General features: G+C 34.3%; 1 protein-coding gene across 5 annotated transcripts in view; it reads left to right on the plus strand.

Annotated features, from left to right (window-relative positions):
* The window catches only part of NCKAP1 (NCK associated protein 1), a 100,842-nt gene that overhangs the window by 36,119 nt on the left and 39,152 nt on the right, over positions 1 to 25,571 (plus strand). For 4 of the 5 annotated variants that reach the window (XM_089916594.1, XM_089916593.1, XM_089916595.1 and 1 more), the window contains exons 5-15: positions 163 to 305; positions 393 to 483; positions 3,058 to 3,195; positions 4,016 to 4,064; positions 8,088 to 8,244; positions 10,884 to 10,940; positions 13,392 to 13,488; positions 13,868 to 13,974; positions 14,724 to 14,856; positions 17,280 to 17,361; positions 19,326 to 19,384. In XM_089916594.1, coding sequence (XP_089772720.1) covers positions 163 to 305; positions 393 to 483; positions 3,058 to 3,195; positions 4,016 to 4,064; positions 8,088 to 8,244; positions 10,884 to 10,940; positions 13,392 to 13,488; positions 13,868 to 13,974; positions 14,724 to 14,856; positions 17,280 to 17,361; positions 19,326 to 19,384 — 1,113 coding nt within the window. The other variant, XM_089916596.1, reaches the window with a different exon arrangement.

A 25,571-nucleotide genomic window follows, 5' to 3' on the forward strand; every position in this document is an offset into this window, starting at 1 on the left:
TGTTTTTGGTGAAAGGAATTAGATAGAATTTCAGAAATGGGGGTAAAACAAGTAACTATAGAAAATTATTAGCTTTCAGTAGCTGCCATGAAGATTTTTGTGTGTGTGCTTAAAAGTTTGTGAAATAGGAAGGAGTTGAACTTAATGGTTTTTTTCCCCTAGACTGTAAACTTTGATTTAACGAAGAACTACTTAGATTTGATCATAACGTATACAACACTAATGATACTGCTGTCTCGAATTGAAGAAAGGAAGGCAATCATTGGATTATACAACTATGCGCATGAAATGACCCATGGAGCAAGGTAAACCTGCATTATAAAAATCTGTGTGAAATTCCCAATTAATTTTATGGCTTACAACTCAGTGATATTTGATATGTCTGTTTTAAGTGACCGAGAATACCCACGTCTTGGTCAGATGATTGTGGATTATGAAAACCCTTTAAAGAAGATGATGGAAGAATTTGTACCCCATAGCAAGGTAAGAGCTGGTTTTTAGGTGTGCTTCAATAGGCATATGATATAGCTTAAGGGTGGATAGTTAGAGTGATAAACTACTTTTAAGAAAGAAAATTATAATGAGATGTGAATAATAGTTATGCATGGTTTTATCTAATTGTGAACCAGAGAACTCATTAATTAGATTCAGAATAGTGAATAGAGATTCAGGAATATATTGATCCATTGTAGTTTTTAGGTTCAGTATAGTGTATAGAGATAGTGAAGTTTAGTATTTGAGAATGTCTATATTTGTATCAGATTGCTTGGGTTCTAATCCCAACTCTGCCAATTACAGTGTAATATTGGGCAAGTTACTTAACCAACTTCAGTGTACCTCAGTTTTCTTACCTGTAAAAGTGCAGTATTAAATGAGTTACTTTGTAAAGAGTATTTAGGTACATAGTATTTAATAAATTTTAGCTATATTATTATAATATAGCCTCTTAATGAGAGAAATACTACAGGAGTTTTGTGATAATTTGGCATGTCTGTCTTTTATGGTATATTAAAAAACTAGTTCTTAATGAAGTAGTTTTGGTTTAGAGTCTTGCCTTTATGGCTTCTCTGAGGGAGGGCTAGTTCCTAAGCACATCAAGGAAATTTACAGGTATCCTCATTATTTATAGATAAGGAAATTGAGGCTGGAGAAGTGATATGATGAAGTAAGCCATTTGGTAGCAATAGTGGCAAAACTAGAGCTAAAACCCAGGATATTAGAATCTTGGCCCATTGTTCTCTTTGAATGATGAGAGTTAGAATTTTTTTTTTAATTTATTTATTTTATTTTTGGCTGCGTTGGGTCTTTGTTGCTGTGCGCGGGCTTTCTCTAGTTGCGGCGAGTGGGGGCTACTCTTCATTGCGGTGCATGGGCTTCTCATTGCAGTGGCTTCTCGTTGCGGAGCACAAGCTCTAGGCACGCAGGCTTCAGTAGTTGTGACACATGGGCTCACTAGTTGTGGCTTGCGGGCTCTAGAGCGCAGGCTCAGTAGTTGTGGTACACGGGCTTAGTTGTTCCACGGCATGTGGGATCTTCCTGTACCAGGGCTGGAACCCATGTCCCCTGCCTTGGCAGGAGGATTCTTAACCATGGTGCCACCAGGGAAGCCCGGAGTTAGACTTCTTAGTAATACAGTATTTTGTATGAATCTATGCTTTTTTTTTTGACATACAGTTGACAGCAAGAATTTTCCTTCAGTTTTCTTACTCCCATGAAAATTTATGAAGATGCATTTCCAGTTTAATTTCTTTGCATAGCTGTATTATATCTACAAATTTATGTACGTTTAATGTCTTGGAGTTAGTTGAATCATTAGTTTGAAAGAGGCTAGTAGATGACATTAGTTTTGAAGTAAAAATCAGCATTGTAGATGAAAGTGCCAGGATTCCTCAAAGTGCTGAGCAGATCATTGTTGTCTGTCTCTCTGATTTTGATAGTCCTTTTTCCTCACCTAGAAGTGTCTTCCCTACTCCTTTCCTATTTTTTCTCTGGATCTGTTTCTAACTTCTTGCCAATCATGTATGGCCTTGTTTTTAGTTAGCCACTTCAAATTTGGTTCTTTTCCCAGTTAGTTGATGAAAATTTCTTTTAAAGGCTGTTGGATCTCTAAGTTCTCCATAGCCATTAGCTTATATTAGACAATTAATAATTACTTGAGGAGAATTGTCCATTTGGATTAGACCAGTTTTTTCCTAATCTTGATTTTTCCGATGTTCTGTGATATCTCAGGGTTTTGATAGAAAGACCATCATGTATTTGCTAGGATTTGTTAAAATTCAATTAATTTAATTTAAAAAGCTATTCTGAATCACTTGGTGGAGTGTGATAAGAATAGATTCCTGGGCTTTACTCCCAGAGGTTCTGGTTCAGGCAGAGCCCTGGATTCTCTTTTTCTGAACAGACTTCCCTGGCAATTTATGTGCAGCCAGATTAAAGAACCACTCGTACAGAATTTTTAGGAAGGAGGAGTGAATAGCAAAGAATAGTTAAAAGCAAGCAAGAATCAGATGAGATGAAAAATTAAATACCTAGATAGTAAAGCTGTAATTAATAGACCAAATGGCAAATAGAAGTTAAGTAATTTATTAAGATAAAGTACAGTGGGTTATTTTTAGAAGGCATTCTTTGAAGAAATATGAAACATGTTGAGCTCTATTAACACTTAGTCATGTAACCTTAATGTCTTTTCCTTTCAGTGAGAGCTATTGAGTAGAAAGTGATGCACAAAATGATTACCCTAGACTCTCTACCCTTTTTGAAATAAAGATCTCAAGATTGCCAAACATTTTCACCTGAAGAAAGTAACATGATTTCTTGAGCTAAGCTTTTGCTGAGGAATGCAGAATCTATGTAGCTTCATGAAGTTAAAAAAAAAAAAATCTAGAGGAGGATAACTGGAACCCACCTCAAATATTATATGGAGCGTAGTTGTAATTACGCTCTTGTTGTTTTACGATGATACAGTTAGAAACACACAGCAGTTGTAGCTGGAATTTAAATGGAAATTGAAAAAAAAACCATTTTATTCCTCAACTTTCTTTTTTTCTATTTAATTAGTCTCTTTCAGATGCACTGATTTCTCTTCAGATGGTGTATCCACGAAGGAATCTTTCAGCTGACCAGTGGAGAAATGCTCAATTATTGAGTCTCATCAGTGCACCCAGTACAATGCTTAACCCTGCACAGTCTGACACTGTATGGTTCTGTATTTTCTTTTTTGAATGAAAATAGTAAAGTTGATTTTTTAAAAAAAATATCAGTTAAGCAGTGCTATTGCAGTTTTTCTTCTAATAAGTATTAGCCTGTCAGTGAAGTTTATTTATTGTAAAATGCTCAGTATTTAAATCATACCATTTAGTTTTTGTATTTCTAGATTCTGATGCTAAGTTAGTAAAATTAGTAGTACGAGTATTTTCTTTTAAGGTTTAAAAATTTGCTTAGCCTTATTATGGTAGAAAATTTGGAAGATTCAGAAAATTATAAAGAAGAAAACAAAAATCATCCCAAATCTCACCAACTAGAGAAAATCGCTGTTGTATTCTGTTACATTTCTTTTCAAGCTTTTTTCTGTGTATTTGAACATAGATGTTACGCATATGGAGAATACACACACATAATTACTGATTTGGGTGAGACAGTGAACATTGAGGTACATAAATCTTTTCTTTAACTTGACTAAAATTTTATCCTTTGGAATACTGCAAACTGCAATAGACTTGGGAAATTTGGAAGTAGTCATTTACCAGATTGAAAACAATTTAGCAACAGTATTTTTTAAAGAAAAGTTTCAGGGTGTGTAAATGTGAAAGAGGCACAGCTTTCATTGTCCTTTATGGACTGCAAGTATAAATATAGGTTATAAAACTTTCATCCAACTTTTCAAATATGTTGTGGTGGTATTTGAACCAAGAGTTGAGTAGTCAGACTTCTCAGGAGGAAGAGGAGGAGTGACTCAGTACAGAATATTTTTTTAAGAATTTCTTTAAGCCACAAATTTATATTTTCTCTTTTTAAGATGCCTTGCGAATATCTCTCTTTGGATGCCATGGAAAAATGGATTATCTGTAAGTAAAATTGGTTAGTTTTTGATTACCCCCTCAGGTTTAAGTTTTAGAGAAAAATAACAGGTAACATGTATTACTTTTGTGCCAAGCACTGTACTAAGACTTCTATGTACATTACCTCATTCAGTCCTTATACTCACCCTGTTAGGGTAGATGGTCTATTTTATAGATGAGGAATCTAAAGTTTCGTCCACACAGCTAGTAAGTGACAAAGACAGAGAACCCACACTAAATCCAAGGCTGATGGTCTACATTATATTTCCTCTCAACACGACCATCCAAACTAAATTTTTATTTTATTTTTAATGATTTTCTTCATATTGCATTTATTCAGTTAAAGTTTTTGGTCTTAATTTACTTTAGTATATGTAATAGATGACTCATATGTTTGCATGGGAGATAAAATTACTTGTTTGCACTCCTAGGACGTTCACAAACTATGGGAGAAATAGACACACAGATATAATATAAATGAGAATTGCTATAATTTTTTCTACTACCCCAGGTCCACTGGCAGAGGGGAATAATTTTGAGCAATTTGTGCTTTTTAGTTCTTATAGTTCTTGTTTCTTAATTTATTAACATTTAGGTACTATTTGATGACTTTTTATTATACTGTTTCTAAAACTGGTGAAGGACCAGTTTTTCTTTTTTAGTGATTTTTAGATTGATACTTTTATAAAATACAGTGGAACTGAATTACTGGAATTATCAGATAAAGTAATAAGCAAAGACAAAATAAAAGCCCACATTTTAATTATTAGATTCAATTTAATCTAACAATTTGATTGTTATTAGGTTTCTACTTATAAATTGCTGTCAATGAAAAGTTTTCTAAATGAAAGTTTCTAAATACTCTCAGTTCTCTACTTAATCTCAGTATGCACTGGCAGTTTGAGTAGCACTGTTATTAGTATGAAAGAGGAAGAATTTAGCACACACCCCCTGCCCTTAGCCATTTTTATTAATTATAATTTTTATGTTGATCAGATTTGGATGTTTATATTTTCTTTTATAATGGTAGTTAAGGTTTTCGTGCTTTGTTGATTTAAAAACACAACTTTCAGAGTATTGATTTTGCTCAAAAGTATGGTGATCCTTGACTGTTTTATGTTTATGGATGTGTGGATAAAGAACTAGTGTGATTAGTAGAGTTAGGTGGCATGAGTGACCTCAAGCATTAAATAGGACTGTTTCCCCGCAGTCTTTACCTTAAAAGGGAATGCTGAATGCAGGCTTTGTGTAATGAGCCAGGGATGTGAGTCAGAAGACAGACTCCCGTAAGGGGAGGATACCTGGGCATGGAAAAGGCAAACAGATTTGGGATAACCACAATTGCCCAAAGTAAGGAATGTTTACTCAGTTTTGCTGCTTTCATTTATTTGAGCCTTGAGTAGAATTAATAGAAATAGGTCAAAATGTGCACTTCTCTTTTTGACATCAATTCCCACTCTAGGACTTTCTATAGAAGATGGTCTACTTTCTTTAGAGCTTTGCTCTAGATTAGTTCAAAGGCTAGCAGTATCACCTAGGAACTTGTTAGATATGCAGAATACTGATCTCTACCCTAGACCTACTGAATGAGAAACTCTGAATGGATCCCAGCAACCTGTGATTTAATATGCCTTCCCAGTGATCCTGCTAGAAAGCTAAAGTTTCAGAGTCACTGGTCTAGATTATAGCCTAGGACCAAGCATTGTTGAGGGTCTGGAATGTTGAGGACCCTGCTCTTTTGAATGCAGTTGCACCATAACTTATCCTGATATTCTTTTCAGGGTCCGTTCTTACTCTATTAATTACACTAAGAGGACTCCTTGGGAAAGACCTCTTTTTAAATTGATAGTACAGTCTTTCTTTCTTCAAAGATTTTCTCCAACTTTCTTGTCTAGTATTGGTCTTCTGTCTTGTTTTCTAATATTTTTATGGCTTAAAAAATTTTTTTTTCCTGTCCTTTTATTGGGACCTTAGTGGGGAAAGGAGGTTAATGTGTGCTTCAGTTAATAAATTGTCTTCCTAATCTTGGGCTATTTTAAATTAATTTACCTTTTATTGATCTTATAAACAAATGAATATATCTTAATGTATAATGTGACTCATATCTTAAAAAAGTAAAATATACAGTAACCCATAATGAAACTGATAATATTCTCAGAGAAATTTTATTATCAGCAGCAATCTTGTGAATCTAAGTATACATTGAGGTACAAGGCACTAAGTGAAATTTCATTGTACTAAGGGGATTAGAGTATAAAATGTCAGTACATGGGACTTCCCTGGTAGCACAGTGGTTAAGAATCCGCCTGCTAAAAAAAAAAAAAAAAAAAGAATCTGCCTGCTAATGCAGGGGACATGGTTTCGAGCCCTGGTCTGGGAAGATCCCACATGCCACGGAGCAACTAAGCCCGTGCGCCACAACTACTGAGCCTGCTCTCTAGAGCCCGCGTGCCGCAACTACTGAAGCCTGTGTGCCTAGAGTCCATGCTCCGCAATAAGAGAAGCCACTGCAGTGAGAAGCCCACACACCACAACGAAGAGTAGCCCCCCCACTCACTGCAACTAGAGAATGCCCGTGCACAGCAATGAAGACCCAATGCAGCCAAAAATAAATAAATAAATAAATTTATTTTTAAAAAAATGTCAGTACACGAGGCAAAAATTTTTACAAAACTTCTCAAGGATTTTTAAAATTTTCATACAGTATGTTCTATTTCTTTGGTTACGTACTAGATCAAATAATTAGGCTTGCATTTAGGGGCCCTGTTGTATGAAAAACATCTTAATATATTTCAGGAAGTTCAATGTACTTTTGTTTTTGTTTTTGCTTTTGCGGTACGCGGGCCTCTCACTGTTGTGGCCTCTCCCGTTGCGGAGCACAGGCTCCGGACGCGCAGGCTCAGCGGCCATGGCTCACGGGCCCAGCCGCTCCGCGGCATGTGGGATTTTCCCGGACCGGGGCACAAACCTGTGTCCCCTGCATCGGCAGGTGGACTCTCAACCACTGCGCCACCAGGGAAGCCCCAATGTACTTCTGTATGTATGACTCCTCAATATATGCTTAAGAGTTAGCTTGCTTATATAGTGACCCTTTAAAAGGAAGGTTGAGCTAAGAATAAAAGACAAATGGCAAGTTAAATGTTAACGATTCAGGAGTTTAAAGATGGGAGTGACTATTGAGAATCAGAGGGAAATCTCAGAAAACAGGATTGAATTTGTAACTGGCCGGTACGGTACCTAGTTTATAATACGCACTCAGTAATGTTGAAAGAATGAAAGATGAGGTTCTATGGCCTAGAATAGAGCGCTAGGGAGGACATCAACAAACATGCAGCATTACACATTTGTGTAGGATTTCTAAATTAGATGACAGAAGGTAAAAGATACTCAAAATTCATATGATAGGGAGCAGCGTAATATATTGAAAGAATATTGGACTTTAATGGTAACTGCTTGAGGCAAAGTCTAGCTCTAATACTTTATTAGTATAACTTTAGTCAAGTCATTGACCTTCATTTCTTCAATTATAAGAAAAGGATACCACTGGTTCTTTCTACACTATAGGATAATCATGTCAAAGGGCTTATTTAGTAACTATAATTTGCTATGAAAATGTGAGATGCTATTTAATTTCTTCTGGAGATTTAGAAGAGTAGATTAGCTTTTTCAGTTTTTGTAAGAACTGTAATGATTACTGTATTATGTGTGAACTGGTAGCTTCTGATCTCTGGCTTAAAGTATCTTTTACTCATTTTTTAAAACCGCTTCCTTCTCAACCCAGAAGTGACATTTTTTCCCATTTCATCAGTGTAGGTTCAAAGCACTGGTTTTGCAGAGTACAGAAAATTATAATTGAAAAAGAGAAATATTGCTGGTATCTTGTATGTATATGTATTATTAACTGTCACTTAAAAGCCTCAGTTTAGTGATTTGTTAATGTTTCTTTACTTTTAAAAAGCTACCCTGTAACTGAAATAATCTAACTTTGGAATACTTTTATATTTGCACTTCTTTTTCATTTGTTTAAAGTTGGATTTATTTTGTGCCATGGGATCCTAAATACTGATGCAACAGCACTGAACCTTTGGAAGCTAGCTCTTCAAAGTAGCTCTTGCCTCTCTCTCTTTCGGGATGAAGTTTTCCACATTCACAAAGCTGCGGAAGACTTATTCGTAAACATACGAGGGTATGGCATTTTCAATTTTTTTGTCTTTTTTGGAGAAGAGTAGTGAGTGGAATATCTATTAAAGTTTTGGGGATAGAGAAGGATCATATTACGCAAGAAGATATAGCCTATACCAACTTACCAGTCACACCAAGTTGTTTTTAGCAGTGATCCTGATATTTTTTACAGGTAATTTCACAGGTTAAAAAATCTAGTGTTCCTGCCCTTTCAAAATGTACATTCTAGGAGAAAGAAGATATGTACTGTTTTGCATATTGTAATATGGTTTTAGACATAAATATTACTAAAGGCACAATGTACATTTTAAGAGTTCAAATTTTTAGAAGTGCTATTTTACAAGTGTATTTTAGAATATCTTGCATTTAGAAAAGTATATGAATCAAAAACACTTCATTAAATTAATTATAACAAGTACAGAAGTCAGACACTGCAAAAAGGAAATCATGTTTCCTTATAATAAGGAAGTATTCTAAGTGATTCATTCCCTGTAACACAAATGATCCTCAAATTTGTTTTCTTGGAATTTTTAATGCCTGCATTTGTTGAATTCAGGCTTGGTTTTAAAATGTTTTGAAATTAGGAGCATCTAAAATATCCTGGGGGTCCCCCGAACCTGAAAATATTAAATAATTGTGTTGGGTTTGTCAGCAGCTTCATAGAAGTGAAATTTACCTACATTTGTTTCATATCCAATTCAGTAATGTCCTAAAGAAATTGAGATTTTAAAAAATCTATTAGTTATTAAAACGTAAAGCTATGTCTAGTACTGACAGTTTAAGCCACTATACTATCTCAAATTTTAGTGTGCATGTGAAGTACCCTGGGATGCAAATTAAAATCCAGGTTCCTGGGCATCACCTCTAACCTTCTGTATCTCCTTTATCTGTATCTTAGAGAGATTAAAGAAATCTGCCCTTCCCCCCCCAGTAGTTTATTGAGGTAAATTTACAAACAGAAGAATGCATAAATTTTAGGTGTACAGCTCAACAAGTTTGCATATGAATACTCTTGGTGACCACTTAGATGAAGATACAGAATATTTCCGTTATCCCCAGAAAATTCTCTTGTGCCTCTTTCTGATCAGTACTGCCACCCCTGATCCCTCTCCCTCTAGCCTTCTCAAGTGACCGCTGTTTTGATTTTGTCACCATAAGTGATTCTGATATTCTCATGCAGGTAGTCTCTCAGTCATAGTACGAGAAACAGTACCCTCTGTAATTTTCAACTCTTAGTTCACCTTTTATTATATAGGATGGAGCACCTGGAAATATCCTGTGTCGTTGTGGGCTTTGTCATTTTCTGATTGATTCAGTTCAAAAATCCTGAAACTTATGTGATGTCTTAGCATACTGACATCCTGTCTGTGGAATTATATTTAAATATATGTAAACATTTAGAACCAGACAGCCTCCATATATCGAGTGAGCATATGGTACATATGGTACAGATAAGTTTAATGGCATCATGAAACTGATTGTCTTTTTGTTACGCCTTTTTTTTTGTCCATGCCACATGGCTTGCAAGATCTTAGTTCCCTGACCAGGGATTGAACCTGGGCCCACAGCAGTGAAAGCCCTGCATCCTAACCACTGGACTGCCCGGGAATTCCCTTGTTACGCAAATTTTTGTTAAATTTACCATTTAAGAATCTCTGTATTTAAAGTTGAAAAGCTTTAATTTTTTATTAAATCGTGAGTGATTGATCCAACTTAAAATGTGAATTATTATAGTAATTACAAGTCAGACCACAAGTATAAAAGCTCATTATTTATACAGGTCAGCGATTACAGAATTAGTGTATTTTAGACATTTCCCTAAAGAACACAAAAATCTTAGCGTACTTAATTTAGAAGTTGAAGTTCTTGGTCTAAGTGGTTTTAGCCAGGTTGTCAGGAAGATAATTTTTCTTTAACATTTTAGGAATTTTGAGTTTTTGCGTTTAGTAGTAAGGAAATTAACATATATTTATTAGCGTTTATTTTTTAGATGGTACCTTTAAACTGTTTGATGTTGATGTTCAGTTTCTTTTATTTAAATGTTTTTAATTCAGAAAAAAAAGTGTTTTTTTAAAAATGGTGAGTAAAAATCACCCATAATTCTGTTCCTTAAAATGATTTAAAGTAGTCAAATGCTTTCCTGCCCCAGTTTTCTCCACCACAAAAGCCGTATTCCCAAACAGTCACTAGTACTGATCACTAGTATGTGTCCTTTGAGAAATTTTTTTATGCTTACGAGATAGCATAAAAAGTCAAGTGATAAAAAGCCAGAAGTAATAGCTTTGTCAGCACTTCCAAGTTTTGGAAATCGCTGCTAATTATATTAGAAGTATAATTTTAATGTCTCTATTGGGGGTTTAAGGAAGTGTATTTAATAAAATAAAAATCTACGTGGTAAATTTTAATTTTATTACTGGATTTTAATATAATATGAGATTTATTTTTCTAAGAATAGTTGATTGGATACTTAAGGTGCTAGAAAAGGATGTGGATAGACTTCTTCCATGTATTTCCAGTTTGAAGGCCAGTTTTTCTTGTTGATAATAAGACATTTTTAATTGACTAGTATTTGACTAACTTATTTTTACTGTTATTGACCAAATTAAGATTAACATATTTCCTTTTTTTTCTTTTTGCTCATAGCTATAATAAGCGTATTAATGACATAAGAGAATGCAAAGAGGCAGCTGTGTCACATGCGTAAGTAGTTCTAACTTACCTGTGGAACTTTTAATCAAGAATTCCTTTCTTAAAGCATTATTTTGTTGAAGTGAGTGCAGACTAATGGTGTGTAAGATATGGTCGTAGAAGTGAAGGACTTTCAGCCAATGAGGAATAAGTTTATAACCTCTGTATCTGTACCAGAGTACAGTGTATTAACACCAACGTCTCTGTATTGGTGCTAATGCAGACAGATTTTAAGTATTTTTGAATTGTTTTTAAAAATGCTCTAAGGAATACTATACAGAGGACTTTATTTTGGTATCATTCAGTTCTCTTATTGCCACTATGCTTTGGTGCCAATACTTTGCAAGTTATGATGATTTTTATGATACTTCATGAAAATGGACATATCTTTACACTCTCCCAAATGATATTTACTTTTCAAAGTATGTTAATCCCATACCTTTCCCAAATTTTAGTAAATATTTTTTATTAGTAAATATATAAATTAGTGTATTTAAGATGTTTGAACAACTTTTCAATTTTCTCATGAATAATTTGATATTTCATTTAATTGTTATGTATGATATACTTGTATAGAATAGTTTCTCCAGTAAGTCTAGGTAATGTAGAGATAACATTATCTGATCCATCAGTATTTCTATAAGGCAGAGAAAGATAAGCACCATTGTCACAGGTAAAAATATAAAACCACAAGAAGTTTTAGAATTTAGGTTTAGGCTGTAAAATGGATATTGGGAATTTAAATCATCTTTATTCATTGCTAACTGTAGTATATTATTTCCTGTGCATTTTTTCACTTGAATAAAGTACTTATATTATTATAAAATGATTCTCTAGTACAAATAACATACTTTGGAATGTGTTAGAATTTCTTTCCTGACCTACAGAAATACATATGATTATGACTTATTCATGTGTTAGACCCTAGGCAGATATATGGTGTCTCAGCTATCTTTTATAAAGATCTTTTAAAAGTAAGGCATTTTTATTCCCTTTATTTATTATATAAAACAGGTATAAATAGTGAGGAGTAGTAATTCTTATCCTTCATTAACACGTGCCATAGTACTCCATATTTTCTCTCGATGTTAATATTCCTTGCAGCGACCCTGTGTAGCAAAATAATCAAAACATTTGCCCGCTTTCTTCTTAGATATTACACCAGATGTGTTTATTATTGTCAGTTAAAAGAGAGCTTGTCATTAGAATTATACTGACATTGTAAAGGTACTATAGATTAGGCATCATGAAAGATGTATTTTTTTGAGTCAGGTGTCATCATCCCTGCTTTATAGATGAGAGGCTGAAGCTTAGAGAGATGGAACCTAAGGTCACATAGGCAAAGATTGGGTTTTAATATGTCTTCTAAAATTAATCTGTTGTGTCACAGCTTAATTTCTGGTGTTGCATATTTCTTCTATCAATACTTAGTTTTTTGGCATATGGTGTGTGTGTGGTGTGTGTGTGGCCGTTTATTTTTTGCAACTATCTAAATTTTAAAACTTTTTTGGAATGGTGTATGTTTTGAATAGTATGAGGAGTTGGAATTTATAGAATATTCTGTGATTTTTTTTTCCTTGTTAATGTGTGAGAATAAATTTTTCTAAATTGTATTTTATTTTTAAGATACCTAGTACATGAATATTTATGATTATCCTTTCCTCATCTTTCTGTTTTTGAACAGTAGCACCAAATAGATTTCATCCCAGTACCTTATTGAATATAGCTTTTATTTAGTCAGTTTCTTTTTTGTTGTTTTGTTTGGGTTTTTTTGCGGTACGCGGGCCTCTCACTGTTATGGCCTCTCCCGTTGTGGAGCACAGGCTCAGGACATGCAGGCTCAGCGGCCATGGTTCACGGGCCCAGCCGCTCTGCAGCATGTGGGATCTTCCCGGACCGGGGCACGAACCCGTGTCCCCTGCATTGGCAGGCGGACTCTCAACCACTGCACCACCAGGGAGGCCCCTATTTAGTCAGTTTTATATATTTAATAGGAATATACTTAATAAAGGAGGATATAGATTATCAGATATTTATTAAGTTATATTTATTGATTCTATGTGGGGGTGACAAGTCTATACAATAGAACAGTGAATACTTTTGAGGATTTCACAGTATAGTTTATAGAGTGCTAGTCTATATGGTACTAAACTGGCAGAAATTATTCAGAAATAGACATCTGTATATTGGGAAATACTTCTTGAAGGATTGGTCTTGAAGTTTGGGTAGGATTTTTGATAGCTAGAGAGAAGAAAATAAGCATGGTTAAAAACAGCACAAGAAAGGCAGGGATAAAGATGAGATTGGAAAGTCACTTAATGACAAACACATAGAAGATATTTGTAAGGGCTTCTGTTTCCTAAGAAAACTTTGGAAGTTGACCCTGAAATGATGTTATTTAATTGCCAATAATAAGTTTACTAGAAACAGATAAACTGTAATGGTGGGTGTCTTTCCCTATAGCGGTTCAATGCACAGAGAAAGACGCAAGTTTTTAAGGTCTGCACTGAAAGAATTGGCTACTGTCCTCTCTGATCAACCTGGCTTGCTAGGTCCCAAGGTAATTGATTTAATCCTTATTTCAACTACAATCAGTGTGTCATATTAAAATTTAAAAAATTTTTTTCTTCTCTCTGTGAAATTTTACTAAACTTTGAGTCAGGGACTACATAAGTGGATTTTATATTTAGCTGAGAGTGGATTTGCTGACTTGGCACTCGTAAATCAGACCTTCCTGCATCTTCCTCACATCTTGCTTATGTGCATGCTTTCCCTGATACATTGAAGTTTTCCTCTGTTTTCTCATTTCTGTCTTTTAAAGTTGGTATTATCAGTTTTGCTAATGACTTTTCACTTGGAGAAAGATTATGAATACGTTTTGTTTTTAATCTTTGCATGAGAGTAAATAATGTTATTATTATTTTTTTAATATCTATCAGGCACTTTTTGTTTTTATGGCATTATCCTTTGCCCGTGATGAAATTATCTGGCTACTTCGTCATGCAGATAACATGCCAAAGAAGAGTGCAGATGACTTTATAGATAAGTAAGTTAGCAACATTTAAAAAGTATAATTTTTGTATATTTTGATTTATGGGCTATGGAATTTGGGGACTAAAGTAACATTATTTTTAAAAACTTTTTTTAAGGCTTTTCATATTTGTCGTAATGGAGGGAATATTTATAATATATCGTTAGGTGATATGAATTACAATGCAAAGTCAACTTTAGCTTAGAATTAGGGCTTTAAATGTTTTCTCTTTACTACTCTAGGTGGTCATAGAATTCTTGTTTGTTTTCTTGCTATAGTATAGTATTTCTTATGGAATTCATGTTTCAAAATTATGTACTACACAAAAATTTGAATAAGAATCCTAATGGAGTTGCAACTGTGTCATTTGTAATATCTTTCTCTCATTTTAGTCCACGGTCCCTCAATACAAGTTAGGTAAATGAATCAGAGAAATAAGAGCATACAGAAAAATCTTACTTCTCCCTAATACTGTAATCTTCTTTCATTTATGATTTTTTAATGATGTATTTATGAGATGTCCTCATTTTATTTTTATTTTGTATTTTCCTTTATCAGTCTTTTATTCTTAGCTTTTTTTTTTGCTTTCCATGATTTCTTTATTTATATGAAATAGTATAAAAAGAAATTAGTTGACATTAAATATTTAACAATGCTTTTTCTAAGGAAGAAACTTAATGTAGCAATATCAAAGGCATTTCATATTTTCCTTGATAACAGTGAATTTAATTTTTGAAATATTTTTCTTGAATTTTTTTAAAAAGGCACATTGCTGAATTAATATTTTACATGGAAGAGCTTAGAGCACATGTAAGGAAATACGGACCTGTAATGCAGAGGTATTACGTGCAGTACCTTTCTGGCTTTGATGCTGTTGTCCTCAATGAACTTGTGCAGGTAAAAAATTATGTCATATTCTCCCTTTTGTTCCTTATTTCCCTCCTCTCTAATAACTGATTTATTTGCTCAGTAAACATTTACCAAAGTAATCTTTTGCCAAGTGGTGAAGATACAAATGTAAGTAAGTCGTGGTCATATTTTGTTAAGGGGATCATCATCTAGAGGGGCAAAAACATTTTGTTGTAGTTCAGTGTGATGGGCATTATGCTTACGTGTGTATAAAACTCATAGTGAACACATGCAGGGAATAATTCTTTATCTTGGGGGTAGAGAGGTACAGTAACCAAATTATAGAGGGTCTTGCAAAGGAGGAGGTTAGTCATAAATCAGATTTAATACTTAGGAAGATCACCCTGACTCAGTGTTGGTGATAGATTGCTGGGGGCCAAGTGAGGATGCAGAGAGATCAGAAGAAAAATTACTGTAGTAGGCTGAGTGAGAGCTGTTGAGAGCCTGAACTTGGGCAGTGGCTATGGAGATCAAGAAGAGTTCATGGAGACATTATAATTGATAATTAAGTATTAGAAGAAAACAGAAGATAAATCTTTTTGCATAGTGTGTTAGAGAACGGTGAGTAAAAAAAAATTCATCTAGATGTCGTAGTTTAATAAAATGTCCTAATTTTATTTTCAGTTTGGATTTTCTTCTGTTGATTTTTAGTCTTAGCTTTTTTCATTTTTTTGCTTTCCATAATTTCTTGATTCAGTCTTTTTAATCTTAATATAGATTTATTTTTATGCCAAATAAATTGACTGTAAGGAAAATAATATTTCAGTGTTTTCATTTTTAAAAATCAGATGTCTATAAACTACTATAAGCTAACATATGGTACAGAGGAAGAGCATCACGAATTATCTTTATATTAAGACTACTCTAAAACTAGTCGTTTTCCACGTAAATAACCATACTTTGATATCCGAATTTTCTTTCAAACCTACCTAAAAATGCAAATTAAAAAAAATTGTTCATGTAATTGTTTACCCTGGATTATATACAGTTTATAGTTTACTATCCTAAACTAGTTTATTTCTTTTATCCACTAGATGGAGCTCATATGCTTCCTTTAATAATGTCTATTAAAAGGGGGGATAGAAAAGCTGATTTTATGCTTAGAGTGTTATTGCTTTGCTGCAGTTTTTTTTGGAATAGTTATTACTTACCAGATAAACCAAAGTCTACTGTGCTATCACAATCTAAAAAAGTAAACCAGACTCTTGGTTTCATGGCATTTTGAAACTTACTATGACTAGTTGGATATTTATTAATACATTTTACAGATTTATGTTAAAGTGTTAGAATTTTTAAGTCACTCCATGTCTTCTGGTGTCTTTTATATAAATTGGATTTTAACAATACTGAGAAAATTAATTTTTTATTTTTTCTGGGATTATAGTAATAGTAGTAGCAGCAGCAATAATAATACTAATATTAATAATTGGCAAATTTATTGATAGTATATTACTTCTGTACAACAACTTTGTGACGGTAGGTATAGTGAAGAAAAAAGACCTTATGTAACTTGATCAGTATTGCACAGTTCATGAGTAATAGAGCCACTATTTGAACTCAAGTCTTAACTCAAATGTCTATGCTTTTTACCACCCACTTCTGTTGTAAAGTATATGCATAGTGTTTTTAACCATTTGTTAGGATTTAAATTTAGAACTAAGATTAACCTGTTAAAATAGTTCATTGTAATAGGTATTAAATTTTTTTAAATTGTGGTAAAATATACATAACATAAAAGTTACCATTTTAACCATTTTTCAGTGTATAGTATAGGACCTTGTGTACATTTACATTGTTGTATAAGTCTTAATGTTTTGAAAATTATTTATGCTTTTTGTGAGCTAAGCATCCACTTTTTAAAAAGTTAATCATTTAGCATCTACTTTACATGCAGTTATCAAATATTCACTTTTTTTAGCCAGTTTGAGAGGGATTTTTTTTTTGGCCGTAATTTTGTTGAGGTAAAATTTATATATGATAAAAATCATCCATTTTTAGTGTACTGTTTGAATTTGGGCAACTGTATACATTCATGTAACATCACCAGTCAAGATGTAGAGCATTTCCAACACTAAAAGTTTTCTTCTGCACCTTTGTAGTTGATTCCCTCTCTAGACCCCCAGCAACCCTTGTCTGCTCTTTGTCACCTTTTGCCTTGTAAAAAAGTTTTTCCTATAAATGAAATTGTCATGATATAATTTCTTGTTTTTCATTTCTTTCAATTAGCATAATGTTTCTGAGATTCATCCATGTTATTGTGTGTATCAACCTTCCATTCCAGAAAGGAATGTTTATTGCAGAAAAATATTCCATACTATGGATATGCAAGTTTGTGTATCCATCTACCAGTTGATGGACCTATGAGTTTTTTTCCCAGCTAGATGTTTTTATCATTATTTTTTGATTTTCAGAATCTTTCTGTTTGCCCTGAAGATGAATCAATCATCATGTCCTCTTTTGTGAACACTATGACTTCTCTAAGTGTAAAACAAGGTAATAAGTCTTTTAAATAAAAACATTTTCTTGTAATCAGGTTTCAAATTAGATTATTAAGGAGAGGATTTAGCAGTTAGTTTTTACAGAATTACTTATCTTATTTTGGGACATATTTAACCTGTTCTCTTTTGTTTTAACTTTGTTCATTCTGAAGCAAAGGTTTCCAAAATGGATGTGTGATGATTATAAAATCATAAGAAGTATAGCTTAACATTTCTTATTATTCAGCAGGGGGAAAAAAGCATTTTGTAATATAAAAAAATAATAAAGAAAAATGAGCACTCCACATCGTAACAAAGTGTATATTTGGTCCAAGCATTACCTATGACAATAATGGATACCATTAATAAAATGATTAATCTGGGCAGGCACTTTATATGTATTATCCTATTTAATACTCATCAGTGTTAAAAAGCTGTTACTACTTTTATTTGACAGATTTGGAAACTTAAGGTTTGAGGGTTAACCTCCCAATTATTTAACATGGTTTGCCCACACTCTAACAGATGTTAACTACTACAGTAGGATCTTAAGTTCAGGTCTGTCCATCTCAAAAGTTGATGTCATATAATAGACTGCCTCTCCATTAGTTGAATACTCTATTCCAGTAGACTGATATGATGTTCTAGTTTTATAATCTTTAAGTAAAAGGTATCAGAAACCTTGAAAATTTCTGAGTAATAAATTTATTTAGTTTTATTAACCTTTATAGTTATCACACTTAAGTAATGAATCTACTGTAACCTTGCCTGGTTGTGTTTGGTTTATATAAAGTTATTTTGTGGGACTTCAGCATGCTATCCAAAGTTTCTATTTGCAGGGTTCCTCATGCTCTATTTTAGGTCCTTTAAATTGACATGTAAGCAAACTGAGAGTCACAGGGTTTAGGAGAGAAGTCTGTACTTTACACTTCTCTTAGCATAACTGCCTCCTTTATCATCTTTATAGGATATGAGAATTATTTCACTCTTACCTATTAAATTATTTTTAAATTGCAAAATAAACATAATATGAAATTTACTATCTTATCATTTTTAAGCGTACAGTTCAGTAGTGTTAAGTATACTCACATAGTTGTGCAATAAATATTCAGAACCTTTCATCTTGTAAAACTAAAACTCTAAAAAATAACAATTCCCCATTTTCCTTTCCCTCCAGCCCCTGGATCCACTATTCTACTTTATGTTTCTATGAGTTCGACTATTCTAGATACTTCACATAACTGAATTGTACAGTATTTGTCTTTTTTGTCACTAACTTATTTTACTTAGCATAATGTCCTCAACATTTGATCCATGTTGTAGTATGTGGCAGAATTTATTCCCTTTTTAAGGCTAAATAATGTGCCATTGTGTGTTTATATCACATTTTGTTTATCCATTCATCTGTTGATGGACTTTTTTTTTTTTTAAGATGTTGGGGGTAGGAGTTTATTAATTAATTTATTTATTTTTGCTGTGTTGGGTCTTCGTTTCTGTGCGAGGGCTTTCTCTAGTTGTGGCAAGCGGGGGCCACTCCTCATCACGGTGCGTGGGCCTCTCACTATCGTGGCCTCTCTCGTTGTGGAGCACAGGCTCCAGATGCGCAGGCTCAGCAGTTGTGGCTCATGGGCCTAGTTGCTCCGCGGCATGTGGGATCCTCCCAGACCAGGGTGCGAACCCGTGTCCCCTGCATTAACAGGCAGATTCTCAACCACTGCGCCACCAGGGAAGCCCCTGTTGATGGACTTATTGGTACTTCCACCTTTTGACTGTTGTGAATAATGCTGCTGTAAACATTAGTGTACACATATCTTCAAGACCTTGCTTTATTCTTTTGTATATATGTCCAGAAGTGGAATTGTCTTAGCTCTTAAATTTTAAAATGTGATTATAGGTTTGTATAATTACATTATTACAAATTATATTAATCACAACTTAATTACATTAATTTGGTTTGTAATCTTTTTTCTATTATTGTAGTTGAAGACGGGGAAGTATTTGATTTCAGAGGAATGAGATTAGATTGGTTTAGATTACAGGTAAGAATAATTTTCATTGTCATTCTGTTTTGTTATTGAATACCTTAGTTAACATGAAAACATAACAATATGAAAAAAATATTCATTATTATATACCTATTGAAAAGACTCCTTTTGTATAACTAACATAGTCTACTTCATGAAAGAAACTTTTTTTTATTGAGGTATAATTAACATGAAACGTTCTGTTAGTTTCAGGTATACAACATAATGATTCAATATATAAGTATATTTTGAAATGATCGCAGTAAGTCTAGTTAATATCCGTTACCACATGTAGTTACAAAGTTTATTTTTTCTTGTGATGAGAACTTTTAGGATTTACTCTCCTAGCAACTTTCAAATATATAATACAGTGTTATTAACTATAGCCACCATCCTGTACATTACATACCCAGGACTTACTTATTTTGTAACTGGAAGTTTATATCTTTTGACTACCTTCACCCATTTCACCTACCCCTGACTCCCTGCCTCTGGCAACCACCAATCTGTTGTCTGTACCTGCAAGTTTGGTTTTTTCTTTTGTTCATTTTGTTTTGTTTTTTTGTTATTTTATATTCCACATATAAGTGAGATCATATGGTATTTGTCTTTCTCTGTCTGACTTCTTTCACTTAGCACAATGCCTTCAAGGTCCATCCATGTTGTCACAAATAGCAGGATTTCCTGCCTTTTTCATGGCTGAATAATATTCCTGTGTGTGTGTGTGTGTGTGTGTGTGTGTGTGTCCCACAACTTTTTTTATCCATTCATCCATCAGTGGACACTTAGGTTGTTTCCATGTTGTGGATATTGTAAATGATGCTTCAGTGAACACAGGGGTGTAGATATCTTTTTGCATTAGTGTTCTCATTTTCTTCAGGTAAATACCCAGACATGGAATTGCTAGATCATAAGTTAGTTCTATTTTCAATTTTTCAGGAACCTCCATACTGTTTTCCATAATGGCTGCACCCGTTCCCATTCCCACCAATGATGCACATGGATTTCCTTTTCTCCACATCCTCACCAACACTTGTTATTTATTGTCTTTTTGATAATAACCATTGTAACAGGTGTGAGTTGATGATTAGTAATATTGAGCATCTTTTTATGTACCTGTTGGCCATCTGTATGTCTTCTTTGGGAAAAGACCTATTCAGATCCTCTGCACTTTTTTAATTGATTTGTTTTGGTTTTTTGCTATTGAGTTGTATATATAGAAGACACAATTTGTATTAGTTGTTAAATTTGGATAAATATATTTCTCACTTATACCAGTATAAAAGTTTTGATTACAGTATCATATTTTTTACATAACTAGGTTTTTGGGCCACGTAGTCTTTGTTATAACTACTCTGCCATTGTAGTGTGAGAGCAGCTTTATTTAATACGTAAACAAATGGGCATAGTAGTGTTTCAATAAAACTATTTATAAAAGCAGGCAGCTGGCTCACAGACCATAGTTTACCATCCCCTGATCTAGTGCTAAAAGCTTCATTTTTCTGAAATGCAGAAATAAATATTAGACTTAAAAAGTTTTTATTCAAAATATAACCATCACATAAATAGTTTTTAAGGACTTTTTAAAATTCGAGCCTGAAATTTTTGTATGTACTGTAAATTTAATGATAGAATTTAATTGCCCCTTAAATATTTCGTAATTATGGGGAAACTGGCATGGTATTTTCAATAACTGTATATTTAAAAATAATAATAATATGTTCTCATTATAAAAAGTCAAAGTATCCAGAGATAAAGTAGAAAAGGAAAATTCACACTTTTCCCAGTTTCATTCCCCAGAAATATTAACTTTTAATAATTGGCCTATGCAGTATCCTTTTAGATGTTCAAACCTATAAATGGGGTTATACTGTATACTGTTCTGCAACATAAAAAAATTTTAAAGTGTTTTAATTAAAAGTGAAAATATAAGCACCATGTGTTTGAGGAAGAGATTTTTAGATGAATAGAGTCTCAGGAAGCACTCATAGAAAGAGCATAGTTTTCTGGCAGTCTGCTTAGTTCCCTGAGGTGCTTTTGCTTTTGTTAGGTTCTTTCCTTCCAGTGTCAAAATATATAGACACTTCTCTGTCTCTTGATCTGTGTTCTACAACAGCATATTTTTAGAAATTAAGATTTTATAAATTAAGCCACAGTTTTAAGTAACTTGCCTGAGATTACAGAGCTGGTTAGTGGGAGATCAGGGAAAGAATGCTTGAGATACCACCATCCCCAAATGTTTAATGTGTATATATTATAGGTTATTTTCTTCCAGTTAAAAATAAAGTTTAGAAATTAACATTTTCTTGTTTTAAAAAATGCTCTGGGGCTTCCCTGGTGGCGCAGTGGTTGAGAGTCCGCCTGCTGATGCAGGGGACGCGGGTTCGTGCCCCGGTCCGGGAAGATCCCACATGCCGTGGAGCGGCTGGGCCCGTGAGCCATGGCCACTGAGCCTGTGCGTCCGGAGCCTGTGCTCCGCAACGGGAGAGGCCACAACAGTGAGAGGCCCATGTACCGCAAAAAAAAAACCAAAAAACAAAAAAACTCTGAAACAATACATAAGCAGTGCTTATAAAATGAATGAAAATAGAAGTGGAATTACTCTGCCAAAGGATATATACATCAAAAATTTTTAAAGTCATTGTCACAAAGTTTGAACTGCTTTCAGCCTCTTACTCTTAGTTTGTGGGAGTGCCTAAACCAACATTTAGGTTCAGAGAATTTTAGAGATTTAGATGCAGTTCATATCTACCCTTATTAAATACTTCCAGGATTCTTAAACTTATTCATTTGAAAAATTTACTTGAGAATTTTACCTTTGTCTAGTGCAGTCATACAGCAGAATATAAAGCATCTGAGTGAGCATTAGAGATATAGAATTGATATATCCCTCTGTGAGATTTTTAAATTTTACTTAGCTTATAAATGCAACACTGTAATGACATTGCTATCTCTCTTCACATAGTCTTCCTTTGTTTATCTGTGTATCCAAATTTCTTCTTTTTTTTTTTTTTTTTTTTTTTTTGCGGTACGCGGTTCTCTCACTGTTGTGGCCTCTCCCGTTGCGGCGCACAGGCTCCAGACGCGCAGGCTCAGCGGCCATGGCCCACGGGCCTAGCCGCTCCACGGCATGTGGGACCTTCCCGGACTGGGGCACGAACCCGTGTCCCCTGCATTGGCAGGTGGACTCTCAACCACTGCGGCACCAGGGAAGCCCAAATTTCTTCTTTTTATAAGGACGCTGATCATATTGGATTAGGGTCCACTTTAATGACCTCATTTTAACTTGATTACCTCTATAAAGACTCTTTACATTCTATGGTATTAGGGATTATAATTTTGGAGGACATAATTTAACCCATAACATTGCTCTTAACCAGGATTGTGACATACAGTCACTCAACCCCTTTCTATTGCATAGTAGGTTCTTATTTTTTAGTGATAATAGGTCAGAACATACCAAGGAAGAAATAATGGGACATAAAACTGAGCCAGAGAAGTCTTAACTAGGAAAAGGGGGCAGAAGTGCGAGGTGGGTGGCAGTGTCCAGAATCTAGGAGGTTTGCAGAGATTATTAAGAGCAGGTCAACAATGAGGGTTCTAAGACTACAGACTAGACCATAGGATGCAGGATATAAAATATTGACAGTAGTATTATATAATCTGTAGCAGAGTACAAATCCTCTTTTGGGTATTTTATAAACCTGGCTATGAAGACAAGGCATAAAACATGAAAAATTAAACAGCAGTTTAAAAATCTAAAAGCTTAAGTTGAATTATGCCACCAACAGAGTATGATTAACAATTAATTATAGTTTTCTTAGGAAGGAGAAAGGTTTTTTCAAGTTGGAATTGCTAGTAATGGCTTTATAGAGAAAGCAACGTTTTAACCCAGACTTTGAAAGATAGGTAGAATTTGAATAGGAAAATAGCTTACACAGGAAAGGGCAAGTAAAGAAACTTTTTAGTGTTAAGTATTACTACAAGAAGGAAAATATCAGTATCTTCACAAAAGATATGAATGATCTGCGTTTGATCAGTGATTTGGTAGAAGGACAAGAGTTATTAGGTATAAGCATATGGCCAGAGAGAGATGTCCTGAGCTCTATAGATATCACTTCTTGAGTAGAGCAGGGCTAGAAGGATAAGCATTTGGGGGAATGTTATAATATGCTTTGTGCCTTCACTGGAGTCTTTGTAGTCTTAAAAGAAGAGTTCTCCTTCTCTACATGTATTCTCTGCCATTTTTTTCTGCTTCCTAAGGCATCTCATTCCACTGTGTCTCATTAGTCCCTTAAGCATCTTCAGTCACTCTTTCATTTAGCTTCTTCTCTTCTGCCTTCTAATTTACTTGGGTTGTTCAAATCTTAGACTTTATTTAAACCAATTCTTTTTTAGTAATGTATGTTTCTTCTTCCATTGTTGTCAGGCATTTCAAATGAGTGTTTTAAATCAAATTATCTCATTTTGTCACCATCTGTTTCATCTGAATTTATTTTCACAGTGATATTTTAATTCAGAATTTTTAAAATGAGGCTCAGTTAATGGAAGTCTTTATTGAACTCATGGCCACTACTGGTTTCTCTTTATACTTTAAATCTGATGAAAGGTAAATTAAACTTCCGTTAGACTTAGTTTGTGATGAATGTCCAGAATATATCTTGCCATTAGAGTACTGCCATCATATTCCTCATTCTCTCCCCTTTACTGGCAGACACAAACAACAAATATAAAACTCTGCTTTGTGATGTGCCTGCCTCAGTGAATGGTAATTTCCTCCATGTAGAAGCTGAGATTTCCCATTGTAGAAGCTGAGGTTTGATTTTTATCCTACTTAAAAAGCAATAATTATTTAGTCTCTTAATATTTCATGGGTACTAGCAGAAGACATGGGGGTCTTGGATCAGAGACAAAGGACTTAATTCACTGCACAGGAAGTGGCATGAACATCAGTATATATACATCATTTTTCCCTTGCTTCCGTGTCTCATGTGGGTAGTACAGAGAGACCCAGATGAATGCTATGCATTGGTCATGTCTTGCAGCTAAGGAGAACTGAGTTTGAGGAACCCTCTGTTTTGTCATCAACAGTAAGCATACTTGCTCTTTGTTCCAGAGGGACACATTTCTTTATTTCTCAAGCTTGGTAGATGCAAATATAACCCCCAGAAATGGCCTGGATAGTGAGTGGTCTGGGCCTTGCGTTTTTGGCATATCCAGCAGGGTGTGTAGGCACACATATGAGATTTATGAAGGAATGTCTCCCTAAAGCCAGAACCCTGGCCATCATCCATAATTCTCTGTTGCCTCTCACATCTAGTCATTCCCAGATTAAACACTTTTGAATTGTACGACCCTAGACCATAGCATAATCCTGTCTGGATTATTGCCACCACTTCATCCTAACAGATCTCTGCCTCCAGTTCCCTTTCTGCCCACCCCTCTCTGTTTCCCCTTCCACAAAGAATAATCTTTCTAAACAATAATTAGCTATCACACAGAACCTTCGGTGGTTCACCAAAAAGTTTAAATTCTTTAACATGATTTTCAAGGGTCTGCAGGATCTGGTTGAATCTCTTCTTTTACCATTTCCTTTCTCTTCTTTGCACTCTAACCACAGCCATAGTGAGCAGTGTTTTGTTCTGTAGGCACCCCTCCTATTCTTGTTCTCCACCCTTCTGAAATGTCCACCATCTGTGGGCAGGTTTCGCTTTCTGTGAGTTGGTACCTCTTTAGTGGAATTTCTTTCCCTCACCACCTATCCTGATGGTTTCGGTTAAGACCTATTGCCTTTTTGGTCAGCCTACACTAATTTTACCATCTTCACAGTGGTTTTCTGGACTCCATCAGTTAATACAATGTGTTATGTTATCCAGTTTTTAATGATTCAGTATAATCTAAAACCTCCCTGAATCAATATGTGCAATACCTACTTTCATCTTATTGTTTCCTATATATGTTTTCTCTTGAAATAGATTGAAAACCTCTTTTGGTAGGGACACTGTGACAATTCATTGTTTTATACTTTTGATGTTGTAACTTCACTTATTTTGGGCATTCAAGATGAATGACCCATGTATTAGATTCTGTTTTATGGACAGTATTTCAGTTTATTTAAAGAAATTCTTGATAGGAATTTCAAGTTTGGGCCACTGTAGACAATTTTTAAAAGGTGATGTTGCTCATAATAAACTTTAAGTAT

The sequence above is a fragment of the Delphinapterus leucas genome, chromosome 8 (genome assembly GCF_059928025.1).
Source record: "Delphinapterus leucas isolate spDelLeu-1000000601 "Yukka" chromosome 8, BTC_Dleu_Yukka2, whole genome shotgun sequence".
Taxonomy (NCBI): domain Eukaryota; kingdom Metazoa; phylum Chordata; class Mammalia; order Artiodactyla; family Monodontidae; genus Delphinapterus; species Delphinapterus leucas.